The sequence below is a fragment of the Protopterus annectens genome, chromosome 6.part0 (genome assembly GCF_019279795.1).
Source record: "Protopterus annectens isolate FY-2018-M chromosome 6.part0, PAN1.0, whole genome shotgun sequence".
Lineage (NCBI taxonomy): Eukaryota > Metazoa > Chordata > Ceratodontiformes > Protopteridae > Protopterus > Protopterus annectens.
In genome coordinates, this window is record NC_056737.1 from 579638251 (window position 1) to 579660970 (window position 22720).

Here is a 22720-nt window from a genome sequence, read left to right on the forward strand (position 1 = left end):
GTATGTCTGTTTACAAAACAGCCCAGCTGCAAACTTAGTCCACCAATCCATGGAGTTCTTTCATACTGTTTTTGAGGATGTTGGAAGCATCATTCAGAAAGGATCTCTCCAACTGCAGCAGGAAACCCCTACTCTCAGTCTGCCAAATGTAACTGAGACAGATTGAGACTTAAAAGAAGTAAATGTAGGAGTATGGTGGAATGATCAAGGGAAGGTGTTTTTCCCCCTTATTTATTTATTTACCTATTTTAGCTATAGAATTTTTTTTTCCATAGGCAGTATGCCTGAAACTGTCAATGCATAAGAGAAGTTAAAAAATACTTTATTTAACTGTGTGTGTGTATGTCTGTGTTTGGGGGTGTAGATGCTCTCATCTGTTCTTAATCTTACTGAATGTTTCCGATTGTTTGCTTCATATTCTAGTCTGATGATGTTTGACTGTTGTGCACCATTATTTTAGCTTTCTCCTAGGTTCATTAAATAAGAGGTTGAGTGGGATGCTGGGGTGCAGTGAGCTGGCAAAATAAATTACTGTACAGCAGTTATGTATGTATATTCATTTTTTTACCTGAGAAGTACAGCCATACAAAATGGCATTATCCATGGTCACATATGTGTATTGGTGAGTGTTGGGAGGCAGAGTTTTATGAACTTATTAATTTATTTTATTGGCCAATTTCAGCTGTTACTGTTTTTGCAGAATACTTTTGATTTTATTGCATCATATTTTTCCTGTTCTTATAGTTTGGGTTATTTCTGGCAAATTAGTAAGGACTGCAGTACTTAAATAATGATGACAGACAATTGTGTTTACAACTCAAATGCCTACAGAAAAGCATACTAATGCAAAGTGTATTATTCTCGAAAGATTCTAAGTATATAAAATCAATACCTGTCCCTGATTTTGGTCCTTTGCCCACATTATTTTTCAGCAGTCTTCCTGAATGATAAGACGTTGAAATATATGTGGTGGGGGAGTTTTCATTCAGTTGCCCTGTGTTGTTACAGCAGTGAACTGAAAAGATAATACATTTCTGTGTGGCATTTATGTATTCATTCATTCATTCATTCATTCATTCATTTGATCATAATCAAACATATCGGGTGCACAGTCACAGAGATACAAGTTGCTGTAATTGATGGTCAGTATATATGTGTGTGTAGGGGGGGGGCTAAAATAACTTACTTTGACCTATTTTTGTTATTTTTGTTCTGATATCTGAGGATTACTAAGTCAAAGTTAGCTTTAATTGCTGGGTACAGGGCATGGATGTGGATGAAAGTGAGTGGCACTTTTGTCATTTGTTCAGAATAAGCAGATATTCTGGCCTTGCAGAAGTAGTGTGCATAGTTCTATCACAGTTGAACATCAGCATTATACTTAATACGTGGCAGTCTGGAAGGATGTGTGGTATAACAACGGATCATTATCAGAGTGTCACATCAATTATTGTTGCCATCTAACAGCACTTTATTGTCCCATTAAGTCTTCAGTTGTTCATTGTTTCTGTGTAGACTCTTCATGTACTAATGGTGTGTATTTTATCTATGTACTTTAGTTTCCCACTGCCTCAGCTGTACAATGTATGCTTCTGGACATTTGTTCTTTTACTTTCATCCTACTCTAACACCTAACTTGTAGACAGGATATAATTATGTCTTTTTGGAGAGGTAGGAAACCAGATACTAACCCCAGAGAGGATTTAAGAATCCTAGCATTTATTTTCTCAGTTTATTGGAGAACTACTACTTTCTTAGCTTTGAATCCTAAGCTTAAGATTCAACTTATTTTTCCTTGAAATAAAAAATAAGACTGAATATATTTTCTTAATTACTATATTTTGTTCAGACCATCAGCATTAAGTCAAAAAGTTTGTAAAAAAATAAAAAACTCCAAGATGCATCTCAGAACATCTAGAACTCTATGACCTCTGGAGGCCTAATGGACCCAAAGCCCACATCTTAATTAATTTAATTTTTCCAGATTTAAATGACAATAAGTCTTCACCAGTTACAGATTGTTACAAGTATAGAGGAGCTAAAAAGTAAAAGAAAGGTGTGAAAATGCAAGAAAGAAGTAATCTATGTAGATGGGGTGGGGACAGGATGAGGGGAAAATGGGGAGGCCACTGGAGAAGTGCATTGGAGACTAGTCAGTAAAGGGGGATCCATGGAGTCTTTTGTCTAAGGCTCCATTTCACCTATGGTCAGCGTTGTTGATTGTAGCTAGACTTTTAAGGTGTGTGTAGTCAATAAAGTGGCTATAACGGGTAGATATATAGTAAGGCAGTCAAATTAATGGATAAAAATGAATGACCTCATCTGTTGTTTGATCACAGGTAATGTCTATTGACCTACTGTAATACAACTCCACCCCATTTCATTTAGCCCCATACATTCAGCTGTTTTCTGCAGCCACTCTTGCTTTGATATCACCAACCTCTACTGGGTGTTAGGTAAATTAGGGAAGAAATTGTTCCTAAGGGTACTTCTAGCAGTATGGAGAGAAAAGAATTTCCCAGATGACTGGCGAATAAGCATACTAGTGCCAGTCTGCAAGATCAAAGGGGACATCCACAACTATGTGCAGTACAGAGGTACCAAACTCCTGCCATATTGCATGAAAGTTCTGGAGAGGGTGACTGATAAATGAGTATGCAGAGTAGTAGAAAGAAAGATGGGAGATTAGCAGTTCACATTCAAATCTGGATGCAGCACAACTGACCCGGTGTTTGGAAGGAGAAATATAGTTGAAACTAGAGATGAGGAAATAGTCCAACTGGACATTCCTGATTTAGAGAAAGCATATAATAAGGCCCCATGAAAGCTGATTTAAATCTTGCAATGGTTCAGACATAAACATTGGCACCATTAGTGCAGGCTATGTAGAAGGGCCCAACGACAAAAGTAAGACCAGTGTCACACAGGGGTTCCTGTTGGAGTATGTGTGCTTCAGGGTTCAGCTCTGAACCCACTGCTATTCATACTGGTGATGAACAACATTAGCAAACAGTGTAGTGGGAGATAGATAACAAAGCTGCTGTATGCAGATGATATAGCACTACAAGTAGACACTGAACATCAGTCTTGCATTCCATTTCCATATAATTTACTGAAGGCACATGGGATAAAACTGAGTTCAGATAAGACAGCTGTCCTGCCATCAAACTGGGGGAAATCAGAAGAAGCTGAAAACTGAGATACAGGGGGAAATAGTGGAACAACAGGTTAACAGCTTCAAGTATCTGGAAGGAGTGGTTGAAGAAAAAGAAAGTCTGAATAAGGTGAAAGGTAAAAGCTAAAATCAGAGGGCTGCAGCCAACCTGCACACAGTATCAGGAATAGTGTGTGACAGAAGAATGCCAAAGAAGTTGAAAAATAAAGTGTACAAAACAGTGGTGCAATCAGTGCTACTGTGCAAACTGCAAAAAAGACCTAGCCAAACTAGAGTCTTTTCTGTTTAATACCATAAACCTCCTGAAGTGGAGGTCCATGGGATATATGCAAACATACCTCTCAACCTCTTAGAAGAAGAAATCTGGACAAAGCCATACATAAAAGTGGGGTGAAGTCCCAAAAATAGGATTTTTTTTTAAATATTAGTCTTACAAACTTAGAAAATTGATAGAATAACAGGTTTTGCATTAGCATGAATTTTCTGAAGGGTATTACGTCTGAAACTCAAATTGTCATTATTTCTAAACTAAATCTTTATTATTTGCTAGTAATTTGCCGGAAAACCACAGTTTTATGAAAAACAGGCCAAAAATATGAGGCAAAAATATGTACAGTTGAGAGGTGTGTAATTATCCCTTAAGGACAGACCAGTGTTTCATCTGCATGGCTTCTGAATGTCTATGACTTTACTTTTTAAGTATTTCGGTGTACATTAAAGCCAATAAAGCTAAACCCCACTAAAATAATATTCAGTTACTAATTTACTCTGTACTGCTGTATGGTACAGAAACTGGGGCAATGAAGGCAGAACAATTAAGGAAGCTAGTGGTGATGGACAGGAAGTAGCCGAGATGTGTGGTAGAATGCACACTGTGGAACAGATGGAGAAATGAGGACAGGACGCCATAGACCAAAGTAGTTCCAACTGCAGAGAAGATCAAAGAGAACACATTATGGTGTTTCAGGCACATGCCCAAGAAAGCAGAAGTCAGTCTGGGAGGAAGAAGTTGTGAGAGATACAGGAAGAAAGAAATAGGAAATGAGGATGTCCAATAGTAAGACAGATGGATTGAATGAGAGAAGATCTGTGATAGTCAGTCCTGCCCATTGAAGAAAGTAGAAGAGTGGCATTGAATTGAGAAAGATGGTGAGAGTTGATTTAACTCCCTGAGATGAATGAGAAGAAAGGGTGCTGATGATGATGATGATGATATAGGAGTGTGTGAGCGTGTGTGTGTGTGTGTGTGTGTGTGTGTGTGTGTGTGTGTGTGTGTGTGTGTGTGTGTGTGTGTGTGTGTGTGTGTGTGTGTGTGTGTGTGTATAAATATCCCATACTCTTTTCTATCATTTTACAATATGTGAATTTGAAAGTGTGACTGAAGCTGTGCTGAATTTTTGAGATGTATCTGCTGGTTCAACTACCAGAGGTTCAGTAACTTTCTCTGAATAATCAGTGGCAGAACAGGAATGGCCCAAACACCGCAATGATATAAGAACAACCAGTAAGCATTTTTTGTTTATTTGTAGGAGGGGTGACAAGCTACCCACATTCTCAATGTAGGCACAAAGCCTCAAAAACCCTTTAAACTTATATATACCAACTCCAAGGTCACAAAAACACGAACATGTGAGAACCCCCACAAAAGAATTAATTACTGTACACACAGAAATCACATTGCTGTGATTTCCTGCAGAAATCGGATACTGGCATTTTTGTGCTGTGGGGACTTGTAGTGAAAGAACTTGATGCTCAAGCATTCTGATTTTGTGGAACTCTAAAGTATCATATCCTTTTAATATGAATTACAAGACAAATACATTAAGAGACTTGCTGTAATTTGGAGTATAGCATAAACATGACAAGAAATATGTTTATTTAGTAGTTCCCCTCAGCTTCAGTTACTGTACTCTTTCACTTATTTCCTACTTAAGTTGTTTTTCATCTACTTATTACCTAGGTTCTTCTCCTGTTTTTGCGCTACACTCAACCTCTCACTACAGCTATCTTCCCATCTTGGCTTATAGCTGTCTGTACACTTATATTCTTCTTGCATTTGTGCATATCCTCATTATGCAATTTTCTGTCTGACTTACTTTTGGCAAATTTGTACTATGCAGTTTTTGTTTTTCTTATTATTCTTGTTTCACCTAACAAATATTTGATCTTGTTATTTACTGTTGGTTATTTCATGTTAGTTCTTTTAAACTTTGTTTCTGCTGTAAGCACTGACAACGTTATTCACTGTTTTTTTTTTTTTTTTTTTTTTTAATGTTGGAGCTTTTCTCCTGGTATCTGTGCTAAAAAAGGGTCTCTACCCAGTCACAGTAACCCAATTAACAAATGTCAAATAATAAATAGTTAAAGTATAGCATGTTAATTTTTATAAAAGTAAGCATTTCATATTTTGACACAAAAATCGTAGCCTTTTTCTGTGACTGGTTTGCGGGTTGCTGCACAGTGCATCTTCTACTTGTTATGAAAATAAGTATTATGGCTATAATTTAATTTGCACCATATGTGCTATATTCACCAAGTGTGCACTTTTGAAGGGAGATATTGGGTTAGGCATTCTATATGTGAAAACAACAGCAGTTACAGAAGTTCGTGCCAACGTTTATTGGTGTGGTGTTTTGGTTGTTATAGTGTATGTGTCTCAGAGGAGCAAGATGAAATACATCAAAGTAACAGTGTTTCTTTTTTTAAGTACATTACAATAACAAAGTGTTTATAAGGTGCAGTGTAACAGTATACACTGTCTTCTGAAAACATCACTCTGGCCTTCGGAATAAGGACATTTTTAGAGGTGGGCAACTGGATTACAAGGCTTTGCCAAATTGCCTCCCACCCATGTGGACTCCTATCTGACTGTGAATATAATCTACTATTATCTACTATAACTCAGAGGATGCCCTTATAGATGTAAGGCTCCCCTTAAAAAGACTTCTGAAGTTAGAGGCTTCAAAAACCATTATGCGTTTTAGCAGAATAGTAACAAACTATGCTCACAGTTAACAAAGTGACAGAAACTAGTTAGTAGTCACTCACTTAGTGACAAATGTGTATAGTTTAGTTGTGTATGGTTTAACAGCATACACAAGACACATTTGTATTACTAAAATGTATTTAAATATTTAACAACTGTCTTTTCACACACAATACATTTTATATGGAGCTCTTGTGTTATTCTTTGTTGACAGTAAAGGAAAGAAAAAAAAAACAATACACAAGAAGTTTGCATGCTACTGAGTGGATGTGACACTGCTACTGTCTTAGGTTAATTACTTTGGTTAATTTTGCAGTAATATGCATACCTTTTTCAAAAGGGGCCTTACTATGCTTTCTAGAGAGGTATAGAAGTATGGGAGGGGAACTGATCATCTTAAACTCACAAAGTAGTCTGCTTACAGAAAAAAAAAAAAGAAAGTCTGGTACTTAAATCCATGTGTTCAAAAACTCATGGTGTGAGAACTATTTCAATTGTAAATGCCATCTTGCAATTTTATGTCCGTTTTCAGGAAGCTGTAGCTGTTGCAAAAGGAGTGCAACATAGGGTACTATTACACTACAAAGCATGACCCGAGGAACTCGTAACATATCACCATATAACCCATCAAGAGAATGTGTATGCTAATAATATAAAATGAGAGTTTTTTTTCTGCACAAACACATTGTGGAACAATGACATCAATGCATAATGTCATGAAAAAAGGAAGTGCAGCTGTTAAGTTTAGATGATTAATGGGTTTGTATCACAGGAAGCTGAAAGGCTTTCGCTAAGATGTAGGGTCACAGCATGATGATGAAATCTACTTCTGCCATGTTTGGTGGCTAAGCAGGGTAAAAATGGGAGCATTATTGTTGGTCACTAAATATTTTATCAATGCTCTCAAACTGGAACAAAATAAGTTGCTGGCATCTTGAAATGACATTAATGCTCCTAATATGGAACTGAATAAGTTGCTGGCATCTTGAAATGGCGTTGATGCTCATAATGTGGAAGTGAATAAGTTGACAGCATTTTGAAATGTCAAGCAGACTATGAGAACTAGAAGAAGGTGAATGTAGTGATGTAGTGGTGTAGTGCTTTCCTCTTCTCCTTGGAGTTTGTGTGATCTTGAGGCTGATATAACATATTGATCGGGGGGGGGGGTGAGGCCGCTTTCCTCACCATCAGTAATGGAGGGGGAGGCTTTACCCCCCTGCCAATGTATATGTAGATAAATATAGATATAATTGCTGTATTTTATGACCTTGTGAGAGTCATTATTTTGGCTAGCAACCTCCCAATATTTTTATGATTTTTTGTTGAATATTCAGTTATAAGTCAATTAAATGAAATGTGATGATTCATATTCATCCCAGCAAAAATACTAAGCAGGTTTTGGTCATTAAGTGAGAAAATAAAATCCTTTTTGATCAGCAGACGTACAGATGCCACTCTCTTGGAAGATTACATGTGGCTAAATTATCAGGCTTTGGTTGTGAATATCACTAAACTGTTAAAAGACTTGGATAAACTACAGAAAAGTAACATTCGCCATGAAATTTAATCAACATTTAACTGCATTCATTATAGAGCTATAACTGCTGCAGGTGCTTTTCCTTGTGTAGAAATTGTTTCATGCATCAACTCTAAGGACTAGACCTAGAGATATACTGAACTATATAAAATATTTTTGCTGCATTAAGCAAGCTCACAGAAGAATGCAAACCAAATCTATGGCCTTATAATAAAGAAGAGATGGTCTTTGGAAGACCCATTTGGAGTTTGTCCCTGCGGTGCTCTTGACAACATATGGCTGGAACTCTCTGATATTCACAAAAAACAGTCACTCAAGAAGAACTTCATCACAGAACACTATTTTGAATGTCTATAGTCATTGTGTTTGTGCAGCAATAAACTTAAAACTGCACAGAAAATGCTATGAAATTCATTACACTGTTTGATTTAACATGTTGTTATGAGCAGCTTTTCCCAAGAATGAAGATGGTGAAAATTAAATACAGATCTATTCTCACAGATTCACATCTGGAAGATGTACTTTGGATTACCAGTTCAGCAGATGGTATAGACATAGACCATTTCTGCAAGCATAAGCAATGCCAGATACTCTGTGAATTGTGACTTTGTTGGGCATATAAAATTAATTTGAACACCTGCTTTTCAATGTCTACTTTCTGCAAATGTTGATGTACTGCTTCTGAATGGCCACCTTTCTTACCATTTTAATTTATTTTATATATTCTAAATCTTACCTGGACTTGTACTGCTGTAGAATTACTTGAAAAATATATTGTGTGCATTAGCACCATTATATTTTCACTGTTTTGGCAAGAATAATATTTATTTAATGTTGTCCTGTTAGTTCAAACTATGTTTTCACAGTTAGGGTGGGAACACGGTTTCAAAATAAATAAATACATCAATCTGAAAACACTAGCGTTCTGTCATGTCTTTTGTTCATTGACTGTGAGACACAGTTCTTTGAATCTTTGCTGGGTATGCAAAGCAGGTATTATAACCCTTTAAATAATGCCAAGTCCGATACGAAGCCTCTGAGCCACGATAGTTGGACATCCATCCACAACTCCTTTTTTTTTAAACTCGTGAGGTCGGGGTGTCACCTCATCAGTGACAATCATCTAGAGCCAAGGTTTATACCGCCTATTGCCTAGCCCTGCTACAGTAGTTCTTCCATACCACACACGTACACTCAGACCTACGGCCAATTCAGAGTGTCCAGTCCACCTACTGTATGTTTTTGGAAAGTGGGAAGAAACGGGATCACGAGGAGGAAAACCACGCGAACACAGCGAGGACATGCAGACACCGCACAGAAGGCACCCAAGCCGAGAAATGAACCAGAAAACCTTTTGCTGTGAGGCGAGAACTCTATCTGCTGTGCTACTGCCTCTGTTGGAAACCCCATCTACTGTCCAACCATGATCTGATATATTTCAACAATACAAATATACTTGGGAATAAGTATGCTACCAGCACATCTGTGGACAGATAGACTTCTAGACACAACCACTACTGTAAGAATGAAAACAATAAACATCTTTAATATTCTCGACTTAAAAGCAAAAACATTAAAACAAAATCATTAAAAAAATATAAAGTATGTAACCAAACCTAAACATCGTTGTTGATGCTTTACAAATGTGAAGTGGAACTTCAGTTTCAGTTTGAGATCCACTGCCTATAAGTGTAAAATTTTAGATTAGTGTTCAAGTGAGTATACGCTTGTATAATGTTTAATTAAACAAATGTGTACACATAATACATTGCTACATGTCTGCCAGTGTTTTAATATGTTTTACTGCATATGAACACGCTAACCAGCATATTTTAATGCGCAAGCAACTAAACTGACCATAATATTATTCTTCCATAAACACAGTGGAAAGGGTGTGAACAAATTTCATCCAAAATATTTGCAAACCAGCTGCTTGGGACAGGAACCATTACCGCCTTTAATCTATTCAGACAGCTGGGAGTTACAATAACCAAAGTGCAGAGACTGTAGAGATTTATCAGTTTGAATCCCTAGGAAGACGAAGAACCACAATGGTTTAGGATGCATCCCATCTGAAACACAGTCACTCCTTCCTTGATTCACTTACAAACACCTGCTAACTTTACGGTTCACCAGTGTGTTCGCATTGCATACATAACTAGTCTTGATTTGTGTTAACCCTTTTCCAGTAAGAACAGGTACGCTGAATTAGGTACAAGCTGGTTAATGACTCGAAAACACAGAAAATCAAGAAAGAAAGCAAAAATGTCTTCTTCACAGGTCAAGCCACAATAAGCCGAATGAGTTTTCAGCAAGAAGGTGAATTTTCTGTACCATTAAGCTGATAAGGTTGCATATCAGCCCAACATCAACCCCCACAAAAAACAGCAAATAAATAACACATATTAAAAGAATGAGTATAGGTAACCAGTTGCACACTTAAAGTCGCATAATTTTGGCTCGTATAGATGTTTCTGCAGCAAAATGGAAATACGTTTAAAATTAATATGTTGGAAGCAACTCTCAACACTAAAGGTCTTGCTCAACAGCAACAAATACTTGCCGGTCTACACTTGCATCTGGATGTGGTCCATAGCCGGCAGCCTTTAAGACAGCATCCTTGGTTTAGTGACATCAGGTCCTATTTCTACATTACTGTAGGCTGTTGCGCATTTTTGCTGCGTCTTCACGTTTGCAAGAAGAAATAATCAGTTGGATTGTGTTGTTATATGCGTCTATGGAGGTTTTACTGGAGTACCACAGGGTATCAGGTGTGAAAACCCCGGTGGCATTTGTGAGGGGGCGTTAAAACGTGCACATTCCTGAATGTGGGTCTTTAAGCCAAGCTTGTCGGCTCCCTGTGTGATCCACATACTGATGAGTTGTGGAGAGTCACGCAGGCTTTGACGTCGCCTGGCTGCGGCTCCCAGCTCCCGCACTCAGCTGCACGTAGAGCACAACGTGACCACTCATCTCCTCTACAATTCAGCCACTTTTAACACATCCTGGGTGCCACGTCGGAACTCCCCTCGACCGCGATCTCTCGCAGAGGAGCAGGTCCGAGGCTATTAGGTTGAGCCTCTTCTCCTGCTTTAGGTCCATCGCCAGAGCTGTCATTCGGGCTCATCTGTGCTGTTAGCTATGAACGCCTTCGCCTGCCTCTTCTGCCACCATTCCTCACTTTAAATGTGTAGCCAGGCTGGCAGATGTCATTATTCAGCCCTTCGTGTCGCTGAGTCTTGTTTTTTCTTGTGATATTTATCTTACTTGCACTTGGTCTCCAAATAATTGGTTTGCATCTTCTTGAAGGAGAGGCTGCGGAAGGACCTGAATGGTGTCGCAATGGCAGCGATTGGAATTGGTAGGGGGAACAGCTCGCTGGATGTAGCTGAACAGCAATCTAACGTGTCTGTTAATTGTTCTCCAGAGGGCATCTTCAGTTACTTCTGAGACAGCAGCAGCCTCATCATTTGGGCGACCGTTTGGCCAGCACTTGTCTCCATCAAGTCAGCACTTAGAGGATAGTAGGTTTTGCTCTAGCCCAGTGAGTTCAGCTTTTCCTAAGAAATCGACTGCAGCTGGTTTGGTATCTAACGCTTTGCTGCCCCCTCCCCCTTTTCTTTTTGGGTTTTGCATTAGAAGGGGAACCGTGGTTGCAGTCATTATGGAAAGCAAGCGTGATTAACCGTTTAGTTGGGCTATAGAACTTGTTTTTGACATTATCCGTTGAGGTTGTACAGCGGTGGAGCTTGTTTCAGGAGCAATTGGGATTCGATCATCTTGTGTGCCCCTTACTCAGAGGAAGCCTTCCACTCCAGGCTGGACTGGATATGTTCATATTAAGGCGAAGATGGATTTCGCATATGAACTTCTGTGGCTATTGACAGTCATCATAGAGGGCATATCTGGACAAGGAGTATATGGTGAGTGAGTTTCTAGATCTTTTTTTTTGGGGGGGGCAATGTTTTATTATCTTGTTGCATCTATACAAATGGGGGAATTGCAGGGTATTATCGGCACCTGTTTCAAACACTCATTTCTAGCATGTCTGTTACTCTGACGGATTGAATCCTGTAAGGTGCCAATGGTATTTTATTCCGATGCGCCAAGCCTGCCAGGATATGTTGTTTGTTTTTATTATCCATTAAAGCGGACACAATGTCTTATTTATGAAATCCCGTTTATAAGAGAAATCCCTGCTGTAATCAAATTTGGAAACGTCTGGTTGCTGAAATGAAGGAGTCATGTAATAATCCACATTTTTAAGAACGTAGCTGAAGAATAAAATGTAGAAACAAATCAGATTTTTTGTTGCAGCTACGAGCGGCAGTGTGTTGGCGTGCAGCAGAGGTTGACAGCAGTGATCAGATTTCTTTGAAGTTGCATTAAATCGTGCATCTGTTTTGGTAATTTAAAGGTATAGCGGTTATTAGGTTAGCTCGAGCACTCAGGCCATATCCGAAGCTATCAAGCAACTTACCTGTTTAAAATTATGCCTAAGCATTTTCGAACTAGTCCTTCAAAAAGTGCCGTCTATTCACGAGCCTCTAAAGACCTGAAAATGAGTAACCTTTGGCATTATGTTAAATAAGCCGTATGTGTACAGTACGTGAATTTTAGTGACTATTTGCATGCTGAGACATGATGTTACACAATTCAGTGTAATGCACTTTGCTGTAAGGTCTACAGAGTAATGGCACCACATTGTTATTTAGCTGGCTGAAGAATAATAAAGTAAACTTCATAGAATATCACAGAGTTGCTAAATTCTGTAGAGATTACTTCTCGAAGTTACTAAACCTAATCGACTGTTTTCTTAGCCTTAAGTAAGTAATGTTCCAACATTATCTGACGAGAAATTAAGTTTGTCTAGCACATAATTAAGACTGACTTACCCGAAATAGAAGAGGAATCTCTAATGTTGTCAATAGGCTTTCTAGTGATAACACTTATTTTTAGTTTCCAAAGAAATGTATCCCCTTTTGTGGTTGTGATAACTGTAACTGCTTGTATACGAATTGCCACACAGGTTTTATCGAAGTATTTTTACAGGGCAAGGATACAACATAGCATCTGCTTTGCTGATGTAGTATGCCTCACTTACATGTTTTGTGGCATCAACATCATATATTCATTCAGTATTTTTCTATTTGGTGTCAAAAATGTATTTTCTTCTGACAGTTTAGTGCACCATAGTATGGGATTGTTGTTTTTTTTCATTGAAACATAGATTGTTGCACCTGATTGTGATATAATTGCACATCCCTGTTAATTGATTTTGTAGTCATAATGGCTGCAATTTAATACATACATTCTTTCAAATAATTTAAGAGCATCTGAGCATGTGCTCGACAAGTGTGTACAGTAAACTACTTCTGTAAATCAGGTTAATTTTAATGTACCCTTTCGTTTGTTGTAGTTGTAACCTGAGAAAGTATGGCAGCATTTAACAAAGGTAAAGCATTAGCTTAGCTGCATTAATGTACACTGACACACACACACACTAATGCATACATTTATATACATATGTATATATTTCTTTATAGGCTAATTAATGGCAGAGAGTGTCATTTTTTATTTTTCTATTTCTTGTGCTAACATTATCATGGCATGTCTAGATTACACAGGCAAAGTTTACATGTTATAGTTTAACCCATCATATTAAGAAGTTTAGAAGATATATGAATATACATGTGAATATGTGTGACATTTATACATAGGTACACATGTGAGTGATTTTATATATAAATATATAGTTGTCTATACATATGTTATTATGCACATGCTGTGTATAGACGTATAGATACACTCTGAGTATTTAATATGTTAAGAAAGAGGAACTGATTGTGAATATACAAACATTCATACAGACCTAGTTGGAAGGCAGAATCTGGAATTATACTGATGTAATCGGGTATTGCAGTTGTCTTTAGCACCTTGAACCAACACACATTTTCATGATTTTAACTCAACAGTGTTATGCATAGCTGCTCATTATAAGCTCAGGCAGCCAGTAAGAGTTTCATACATCAGAGAGTCCCGCAAGGCCCTGTATTAAGTAAGAATGGAAATTAGCTTAACCTTAGTCCTACAGGAAATATCTGCTATGCAGTAAGCCACACAGTTTAAATACAGTAGAAAGTTTTGTGATCATGTATATACCCCAGATCCAGTTTATATTTGATCTAAAACTATAAGGAAAGAGAGGAATTAGATTAAATGCAGAGAATTCTAGAGAAGATAAACAGTTTGCAGGTTATTGTTTCTGTTTTTAGACTAAAGCAACAAGTAAACTCGGTAACTATTAATTGTAACATTTTAAGACATGATGTTATCTATTGATAACTCCCTTACTTACAAGGCCATGTCAAACCCTGAGCTGTTGGACATACTCTACTTAAAGAAATCCCAATCCTTCAGAGACACATGCTCCAGGAATCTAAACCTTGTCATCACAATGAACAAAACATGCTGGAGGGATAGGTTCCTGACCCAGAGACTCCCCAGATTCTGGAATAGACTGCCCATACATGTCAAGCAGAGCGCCTCCTTGGCCCTCTTCAAAAGGAACCTTGCTGATTGGATGGGAGATAGAAAATTCACCCTGGGGATCATGTCTGTCGCCCTGCTAGACAGGGCTCCAGAGAAGTAAATATTGTGGGAAGACATATCCAGGGAATTGTTATGGCTAGGCTTGCATAGGCCCTAGGGCCGATAGCCTAGTACCAACCTATGAACCTATAGGTGTTTATAATGTAGCTGTATTATATTGTCCATTGCTTTCTAATACTGTCCATTTTATTACGACTACTCTCTCTTTCTTTGTCAGTATTTATTTATTTATATATTTAACTTTAATAATTGGAACGTTCTGACTGGGCAAAGCCTCTTTTTAGTGGAGGCCGAGAGAGACTATGCTTCACTTTACATACATGTGTGGGAGTTATAATTAAACTGTATCATTTACTACCTGAAGATATTTATCATGTGATCACTGCCTTAGCTACACTGTAAGATTTATGGCATGTTAAGTTTACACTCGTGAATAGAATACTCAGTATTATTGTGCAGTATATGTATATACTCCCATTTAATTTTATTACACATGTACAACAAATAAGGCGCATGGATATTTTATCCATACAGTTAAAATTAAATTGAGACCTGTAACCAAAACATTACTATAGTAAAAGTGTAAGAATTATGTGATATCAGTTTGATTTGAATGCAAGAGGATGGGAATTAGTAATAGAGGATGGAACAAAGGCAGGGATGTTTTATTCATATGTCTGGTTTCATTAGGATTTTAAAGTGTAGGTGGGGTATCCATCCATCCACAAACCCTTTTTGCTAATTTGCAGATGGGGCCGGGGTGTCATTTCAACAGTGACAACCATCTAGAGCCAAGGTTTACACGGCCGGGTGTAGTTGGGATATTGTTTACAATAAGTAGAGGCATTAGTATAGAGGTAGGTACAAGTACAGGGCCATTTTGTTGAGAAGTCTGCTACAATGACATTTAAATTGTAGGTGTGATATTTCTAATATTTGTTGGAATTGAGTGCTACAGTGTAGCAATGTATATAGAGTATAGACAACTACTATGATAATGTTAACATTGTTGAGCAAAAACTATGTGTTCATTTATTTAGTCCAGGTCTCTGTTAGATGTATACCAGAAAAAATAACTGACTAGTGTCCAGGTATAGAGATTGTTGTTGCTAGTCAGAGTGTTGCATAAAGGCTAGTGGATTAGATTGACATTTCAGTCACTTAACTGGAGAAGACAGTGATATTTGGTTCATGTGGTTTCTAGTAAACTTCGCAAATTTATTCTAAGATTTCTCCAGTTTAGGTAACCAAGAGGGCTGTAGCTTACTGAGAATTGATGAGGCATGTAGGAGACCAGAGAGTAGGAAGAATTTGCACACAAGATCCTAACTCAGACCTTTCAGAAAAGGTTTCAGTTTCTAAGGAACTCCTAGTTTATCATTTTTTGAAATTTGGAGATGCTGGCTTGAGTCTTAATCTGTGGTCAATTATTATTCCCAGTAATTTTTTTGTAAAAAAACAAATGATCACTTGACTATATTGCATAAATAACTGTTACTACAAGTTTTAATGGATTGTGATATGTGGAGCTTTTCTCCCCGGGCCTCTACTGAAAAAAGTTCTTCATCCCAATCGGACTTTCCCTGTAAACAAATGTAAAATAAATAAAATAAATAAGGGAATGCCGTAGGTCCTCTTAGAGCTAATTGAAGAGGCAGTACATATTGGAGTTGAGTTGTCTGTGTATTGGGTTAGATTTGCTGGTTGAGTACTTGGCTCTACTTTAGTTTTAAATATAGTAAAAAAATAAAGGTTCTATACTGAACCTTGTGGTACAACTAATGTAGGCAGCTCACTGGCCATGATGCACACTGTTTTGGCTTGAGGTAACTTTTTTAAACCCATTGATTGCACTGTTTGTGAGAACCAGTTCCTTGTATCTATGTAATAATGTGGGATATGAAACTGTATCAAATGCTTTGAGTAGTTCTATAAATAAGGATGCATCTATTTCATTTTGATTACATTTATCATGAATATAGTCTATAGATGTTGTTAATACTGTTTCTTGGCTATAAACTGGGCAATATCTATGATATGATGTGTTGTGGAAAGTAACTTTTTCTTTCTAAGGTAGTTGATCAATTGTAGGTAAGCACATTTTTTCAAGTATATTAGGCAGTATATTATGGGTAAAGGGCTGTTGCTTGCTAGTGCAAGTGATGTGCACTATTTGTGTAACCATGGTGTTATTTCCAGAATCTGAGATAACAGCTTCTAGGAAAGACCAATCTGTATGTAATTTATAAGTGCAGATACTGGGTATGCAATAACTTCTGCAGCAATTTTGAGATATACTAAGTTTTTGAATAAGATTTTTGTTGTTGTGGTGTGTGTTAAGTGAGAAGATAGTAGTGACAACATTCGTGCCACTAACAGATGGGTTGCCTGCATTAAGTTTATTAAGAAAATTAACCACATTTATGAAGTAAATCTGCATGCTCCTTTTATTGTGTCTTTCATTTGTGAAAGGGCAAGGCTGAGATTTTTCCCCATGTTGTGTACCTTTATTGTTTGTTGGCCAAACTTGTTTTGGAGTTTTATGCAAGTTCTTCCCTGGTCGCTCTCTGTTTTACATTAGCTTATGGGTGTATATATGGTGTTGGTCATAGTCCAGGATTTGATTTTGCTTTTTCCCTATGTTGAGGTGCTAGAGAGTTTAATATGGACAAATGTATTTGATGATGTGAGTTACTCTGTCATCTAAAGTCAGCAAAGTTAATGGTTCCCAGTTACTTTACTAAACGATAGGTCAGAAGGTTTCATTGTTGAATTTGATTATATCTCTGACTACTTTTTATCTATGTTTGTGTATTTTTGGCACTCCTCTGTACTGCAAAGAACATGTCGTGATCACTAATGGTGTCAGACATAATTCCTAGTTGGGAAATTTTGTTGGGGTCTGTCGTTGGTATCCATTTCAAAATGTTTTCTTTGCTATTCACATTATCTGTCCTTGTGAACCTATGTATAAGTTGCGTTAACCCATATCAATAGTATATCAGTAACAGAATTTGTTCTTTTTCAAAACATTAACATACTTTGATGAATCCTATATTGAAGTAGCTATTTTCTGTAATTTAGTAAAACCACATATATGCAAATGTTAGAGATAAATCACAATAAAAATTCTGTTTAGGGTGAGAAGTACTTTTAATACTATGCATATCCCTTGCAGTAATTGGACAGCTGTTTTTGCAGAAAGAATAAGTCTTGCCATTTGTGTTGTCAGATGTAAAATTCTGTGATCCTGAAGTGCTTGTTGCTGTGATTTAGTAATCTAACATTTAGCTAAGAGTGAAGTACTGCTTTATGATATTCTTTGTGTACTTAAGTGATGCCACATGCTAAACCATTGTGGTTATGATCCGAGTAGCAGTTTATGGAATCCATTTGGACTTCACTTTCTGTAAGAAGCATATAACAAATATGCTAACAGAATAATGATGTAACTTTTAATTATGTTTATTTTTTACATATGCATTTATTTTAAAATGTCAGAAGTGAATTCCATCATTGAACTAAAAACAGTCTGTCTCGTTCATGTACTTCATTTCCCTGACTAGTCATGATAAATTGCTTTAAAATAACTGAAATATAAATGATAGACAGAACTGAAAAACCTCATTAACATATATGAGTAGACGAAAAGGCTATTATGGTCAAACATTGAATGGTACAGTGAGATCAGAACACATATTTGAAAGGCCAGTGATGTATACATCTGAAGAAGCATTTATCTGTATAGTGCCCATTCCATGATCTGAAGAGTCCATTTATCTGTATATTGCCCTTTCCATGGAAACTTATTATTTGAGTATTTTTCCAAGTCTGATAAAGTGGCAAAGTTTGTTATTTATACCTCAGAAGTTTATATGTACGTTACAGTAGCCTTACTGTCTCAAAATATGGAATTACTTGATTAATTCAAACAAGTACAATGTTAAATACCTTACTTAATATTATGCTTATTATTCAGAAATACGTAGTGGTTATATAGAAGACAGTTATAGCAATTTGAGTATAATCTTGTAGAGCTGTATAAAAGAAGGATTATCTGTGATTACACTGCACTTTGTTAGGGTCTTACTTGTCTAGTATTACCCTGATCTTTCCGAGATTTGTTACTGTTTTCCTGCTGCATTTTCTATTAGATGATTTGATTGCAAGATTACAGTTTGTGCAGCTTCTGATTTGGTCCCTGCAGGGAATTTCTGTGTTGACCATAGTGTGTGTGTGTGAGTGTGTGTGTGTGTGTGTGTGTGTGTGTGTGTGTGTGTGTGTGGGGGGGTGTAAAATCCCTGACACAGGGGCTGTAGATGCACATATGTCAAGCAAAAAAAAAAAAGCCAGATGTCATCAATAAACTAAGGTGCTGCTCAACCCTGTTTGAGTTAACTTCTTGTAATTGCTCCTCTGAAATATATATTATAAAGCAGTATCTATATTGGAAATTGGTGGTAAAAACTGAGTCCTACCTCTTTTGTTTACCATAGTAAGCCTTATCAGCATTGTGTATGATGGGTTTTAGCTCATACAGTGTTTTTTTCTGATTTACTCCTCAGATTTATGGGGAAAATTAAAATAGAATGACTTGTAGTAGTAAATAGGAAAAATGTGGACATTCAGCAAGTCTCTCTAATTTTCTTGTAGATTAATATAAAGCAGATGTTTTCATATTAAATATTTCTACAGGCTAAGAATCCAAATCTTAGGATCCAAAGGTATTATTGTAAACTTCAGTACAATACAATACAATAGAAGTATTACTCTGTCTCATCAGTCAGTGAAGCTTTTGGAAGAAACTGAATGTTTTATTTGATTTTGTGAAAGATATCTTGTTTCTAAATGCAGTTATTAAGGAGTAATTAGCTGACAACTGCTGAATTTTAACTACATAGTCAGCATATCCATGACATTGCCACTTAATGGTTAATAATTTTGTAAGCTTATTTTAATGTTTTGTAGACTCAGTTATCTACACAACGCCTTTGTTTAAGGTGGCATTTATATTAGTAATGGGAAATGTAATAGGGGAATTTTTTAGGCATTACAATTAATTTTGCTGCTAGAAAAGGCAGCTTGGGTGAAACATTCCTGTTTTTTGAAGTAGCAAAAATTGTACCGGTATATTTATCGAACGATATTGAAAAGAATGTTGGCAAACAGAAAAGAAGATATGTTTTAGTATGGGCATGCAGACATTTTCACTTATATTTATTTTGATAAAAGACTTGAAAATTAAAAACTGTGATTATACTCAAAACTATTAAAAATAATCAAAATCTCCATTTAGAAAAACATCGGGCACTGAGAAAATAGTATTTTCAATTCATTTTAGCGTAATTGAGGAAAGAGACAAATTAACTGACTAGATCTCAAGCTCTAGTAGATATTATAAAGAAAAAAAGTGAGGCAGATGATTGCCGATTGTGCAGTGAAATAATATGAGCTGGATACAAATAAAGACTGAAGCTATAGGTGGCCCAGTGTTGCAACAAGTGAAACATTTGTTTGGTGCATAACACCATGGGTGCAGCTTTGACTTTGGTTTAAATATTTGGCGAGATCTCTCCAGTCCCTACCAGGAGATCTATATAAATGCACACATACAAACACATCTGTTTTTATACTTCTATACATCTGATGTCTATAAATGTAAGTACGCAGGCCTACATGTGTATTTCCTCTTTCATAAACTGCCTTTGAAATGCAAGTTTCTTCCTTTCAGCTAGAAAACTGCAGTCATAACAATGTTACTTTTTAGGCAATATTTAAAGTAACTATATGATAAAGATAAAGCTAATCATAAATCATAAGGTATATGAAATTAAAGAAACAAACAAAAGAATTTTTAATTTTGTTTCAAATGCAGAGTATAACATACATCATTAACAGTTTGAAAAGTAGGGGTATCACTTGTAGTGTTTTTGGAGGCTCTTTAGATTCAATTCTGTTTATCATGGAGGCAGTTCAGCAAATAAGGTCTTTTTATACTCCAAGGAAGGCAGAAAATTTGGCAGAGAAAGCAATTGAATTTGCTGGAGACTTGTATGCTTTTTGGAGGAGACAATTTATTTAGGTCAGGGAAATGGGAGCTGCTAAGCCTCATTGAATCCATTTGGTTTAGATCCTCTGTAATGCACTATTACAACTTTTTGATCTATGTACATGATGTGCCTGTTTTGTCTAGACCTCTAATAAATATTCAATAGTAACATTTTGGAATAATGTACTCCAAAAAGGGATTAATTGTTGTAGTTGTTAATTATTCCTTTCTGATGCTCAAATGCACACACATAAAGATGCTAAATGCAATTCCAGAAAGTGCAGCTGACAAAGTAACAACTTGTGTCTAAAAAGATTGCCAAAGCAAAGATCCACTTTTAACATCTTACTGGTTCTTGCATTAAAAACTTTGTATTGGTATCTGTGACATTCTTATCCAATCAGTGGGCACAGAATTACAGCTTAACACTTCAAAAATTCACATGCATGAGCAGGGAAAACATTCCTCCAGTCAAGCAATCCAAGAACAGTTTTGTAAAAAATGTAAAAAAAAAAACCCAAAACACATAAATATGACTCAATACATGATTGAGCTCCTTGGTATGGCAAATAATTTAAAAAGACTGTCAGCCCAGTCTTGAGTTTATTTGTATTTTTTTTCTAGCTACATTTTTAAACAATCTGGCTAGTAATCCACTTAATTTCATAGCATTAACGTGCACTTCGTGTATATAAGCAACACAATAAGAAATGCATTGGCTGTAATTTCAAGGAATAAATAATAAGACACTATAAAATGTTTAAGAAGACAATAAAGTAAAAGGAAAATGATCAGACTGCTAAATAAGTTGTTAGAACATATCTTCATTAATTCTTATCATAACTGAAATTACTTCTCATGAGGAATGGGTGGTCAGGGAATACTAAACTACTTAAGCAGTACATTGTTATAGTCAAGTCATAGGACAGGAGTGTTGCATAACAGGGATGAAGTAAAAACATCGCTTTTTCAGCTCGGTAGGGAAACTATAAAATAGCTGTTGGGTATTAAGGAAGTTGTACTGCAAGTACTAAAACTAGACCAAATATACTTTCAATCAAAATGCAAGAAAAGCAAGGACAGGAGAAAAAGGAGCCAGGTAGTGAATAAAGGTATGGCTTGAGGAAGAGTGTCAGTAGATTAGTTTTTACTTCCTTTGGATTTGTGACAATAACAGATACTAAGATGAGGAGTGGACTGATATTACACAAAGTGTGTTTCCTTGGAAAGACCAAAATTCTTTCTCTGCATAGCGGCATCATTATGAAAGAAGAAATATGAAAAGCACCGGTATCCTCCTGCTTCTTCCAGCAGAAGTCCTCTGCTTAGCAGGATGCAAGGGAAAACTGTATAGTGCACTTATAATGTTTAACCACTATAACAGGTCTACACCCAGAATAATCCAGAAACAGAATATTTCCAGTGGTTCTGAAAGTACTCTACATTAAAGCAAAGGACAGTAAGTAAACCGCAACAGATACTAACCTACCGGGTAAATCACATTTTGCCTTCCATGCCTGCATCAACAAAATGCTGGTTCTTCAGCAGAATACAGCTTCTTCATCTAAGAAGGATTGAAAGCTTGATTTTCTACAGTTTGGTGGAGTTAAGTTTATCTGTATCAACTTCAGTGGTATACAAGCAAGATATTGCTCTTAAGGAATGAGAACTCCAATAGTGGCTGGACAGCTGATGTTTTATGGTGGGATTACTACTTTCTGACACTTTCATAAGCTTGAGACATTGTTTTCTTCTGATTGACTAAATGATTTACTAGAACTACTGTTGAATATATGTTTCATTCCCAAAAGAAAGTTAAGAAAAATTAATGGTGAATGTCCACTTGGAACACCAGTGTAGCTATACAGAAATTAATTCAAGTGTCTCAGACTCTACTGACCCAAGCACTGTATAAGGTTAACTACATTAAGCTGAAGGTTGGAGACCAAGAAAAAAAAAAGTTTTACTGTACTAATTGTAACGAGCTCTGGAAGTTCTACCAAACAACTGAAATGTCAAGGAAAACAAAGTGTATACAACAATGTAAGTACTACATTGAAAGCCCGAGTGGTACAGTGGTTAAGGTATATGTCTTTCAACCAAAAGGTGCATGGTTTGATTCTCACCACTGGAGCTTATATTATTGTTATATTACCTGTTTTCTCTGTTTTTCTGAGCTTAATTTGTTGACTGCACTTCTTAGCTAAAGTTTTGCTTATAACTTAACAAACAGGCTAATACACTCAAGTGTACTAGCCTTTGATAGCATTTAGTCGAAAAACCAAGCATTTACTGTATTTTCTGTCTGTGTGTGTAAAAAAAACTAAAAAAAAAAAATACTTCTGCTTTCCTAACTTTCCT

The 22720-nt window shown here is 36.6% G+C and overlaps 1 protein-coding gene across 1 annotated transcript in view; it reads left to right on the forward strand.

The window, feature by feature from the left end:
* Positions 1-9312: 9312 nt before the first annotated feature.
* The window catches only part of MDGA2 (MAM domain containing glycosylphosphatidylinositol anchor 2), a 4933289-nt gene continuing 4919881 nt past the window's right edge, over positions 9313-22720 (forward strand). The window contains exon 1 of the mRNA XM_044074257.1: positions 9313-11621. Within this exon, the coding sequence (XP_043930192.1) occupies positions 11549-11621 (73 nt within the window). The 5' untranslated portion in view covers positions 9313-11548. The remainder of the gene's footprint in view (positions 11622-22720) is intronic.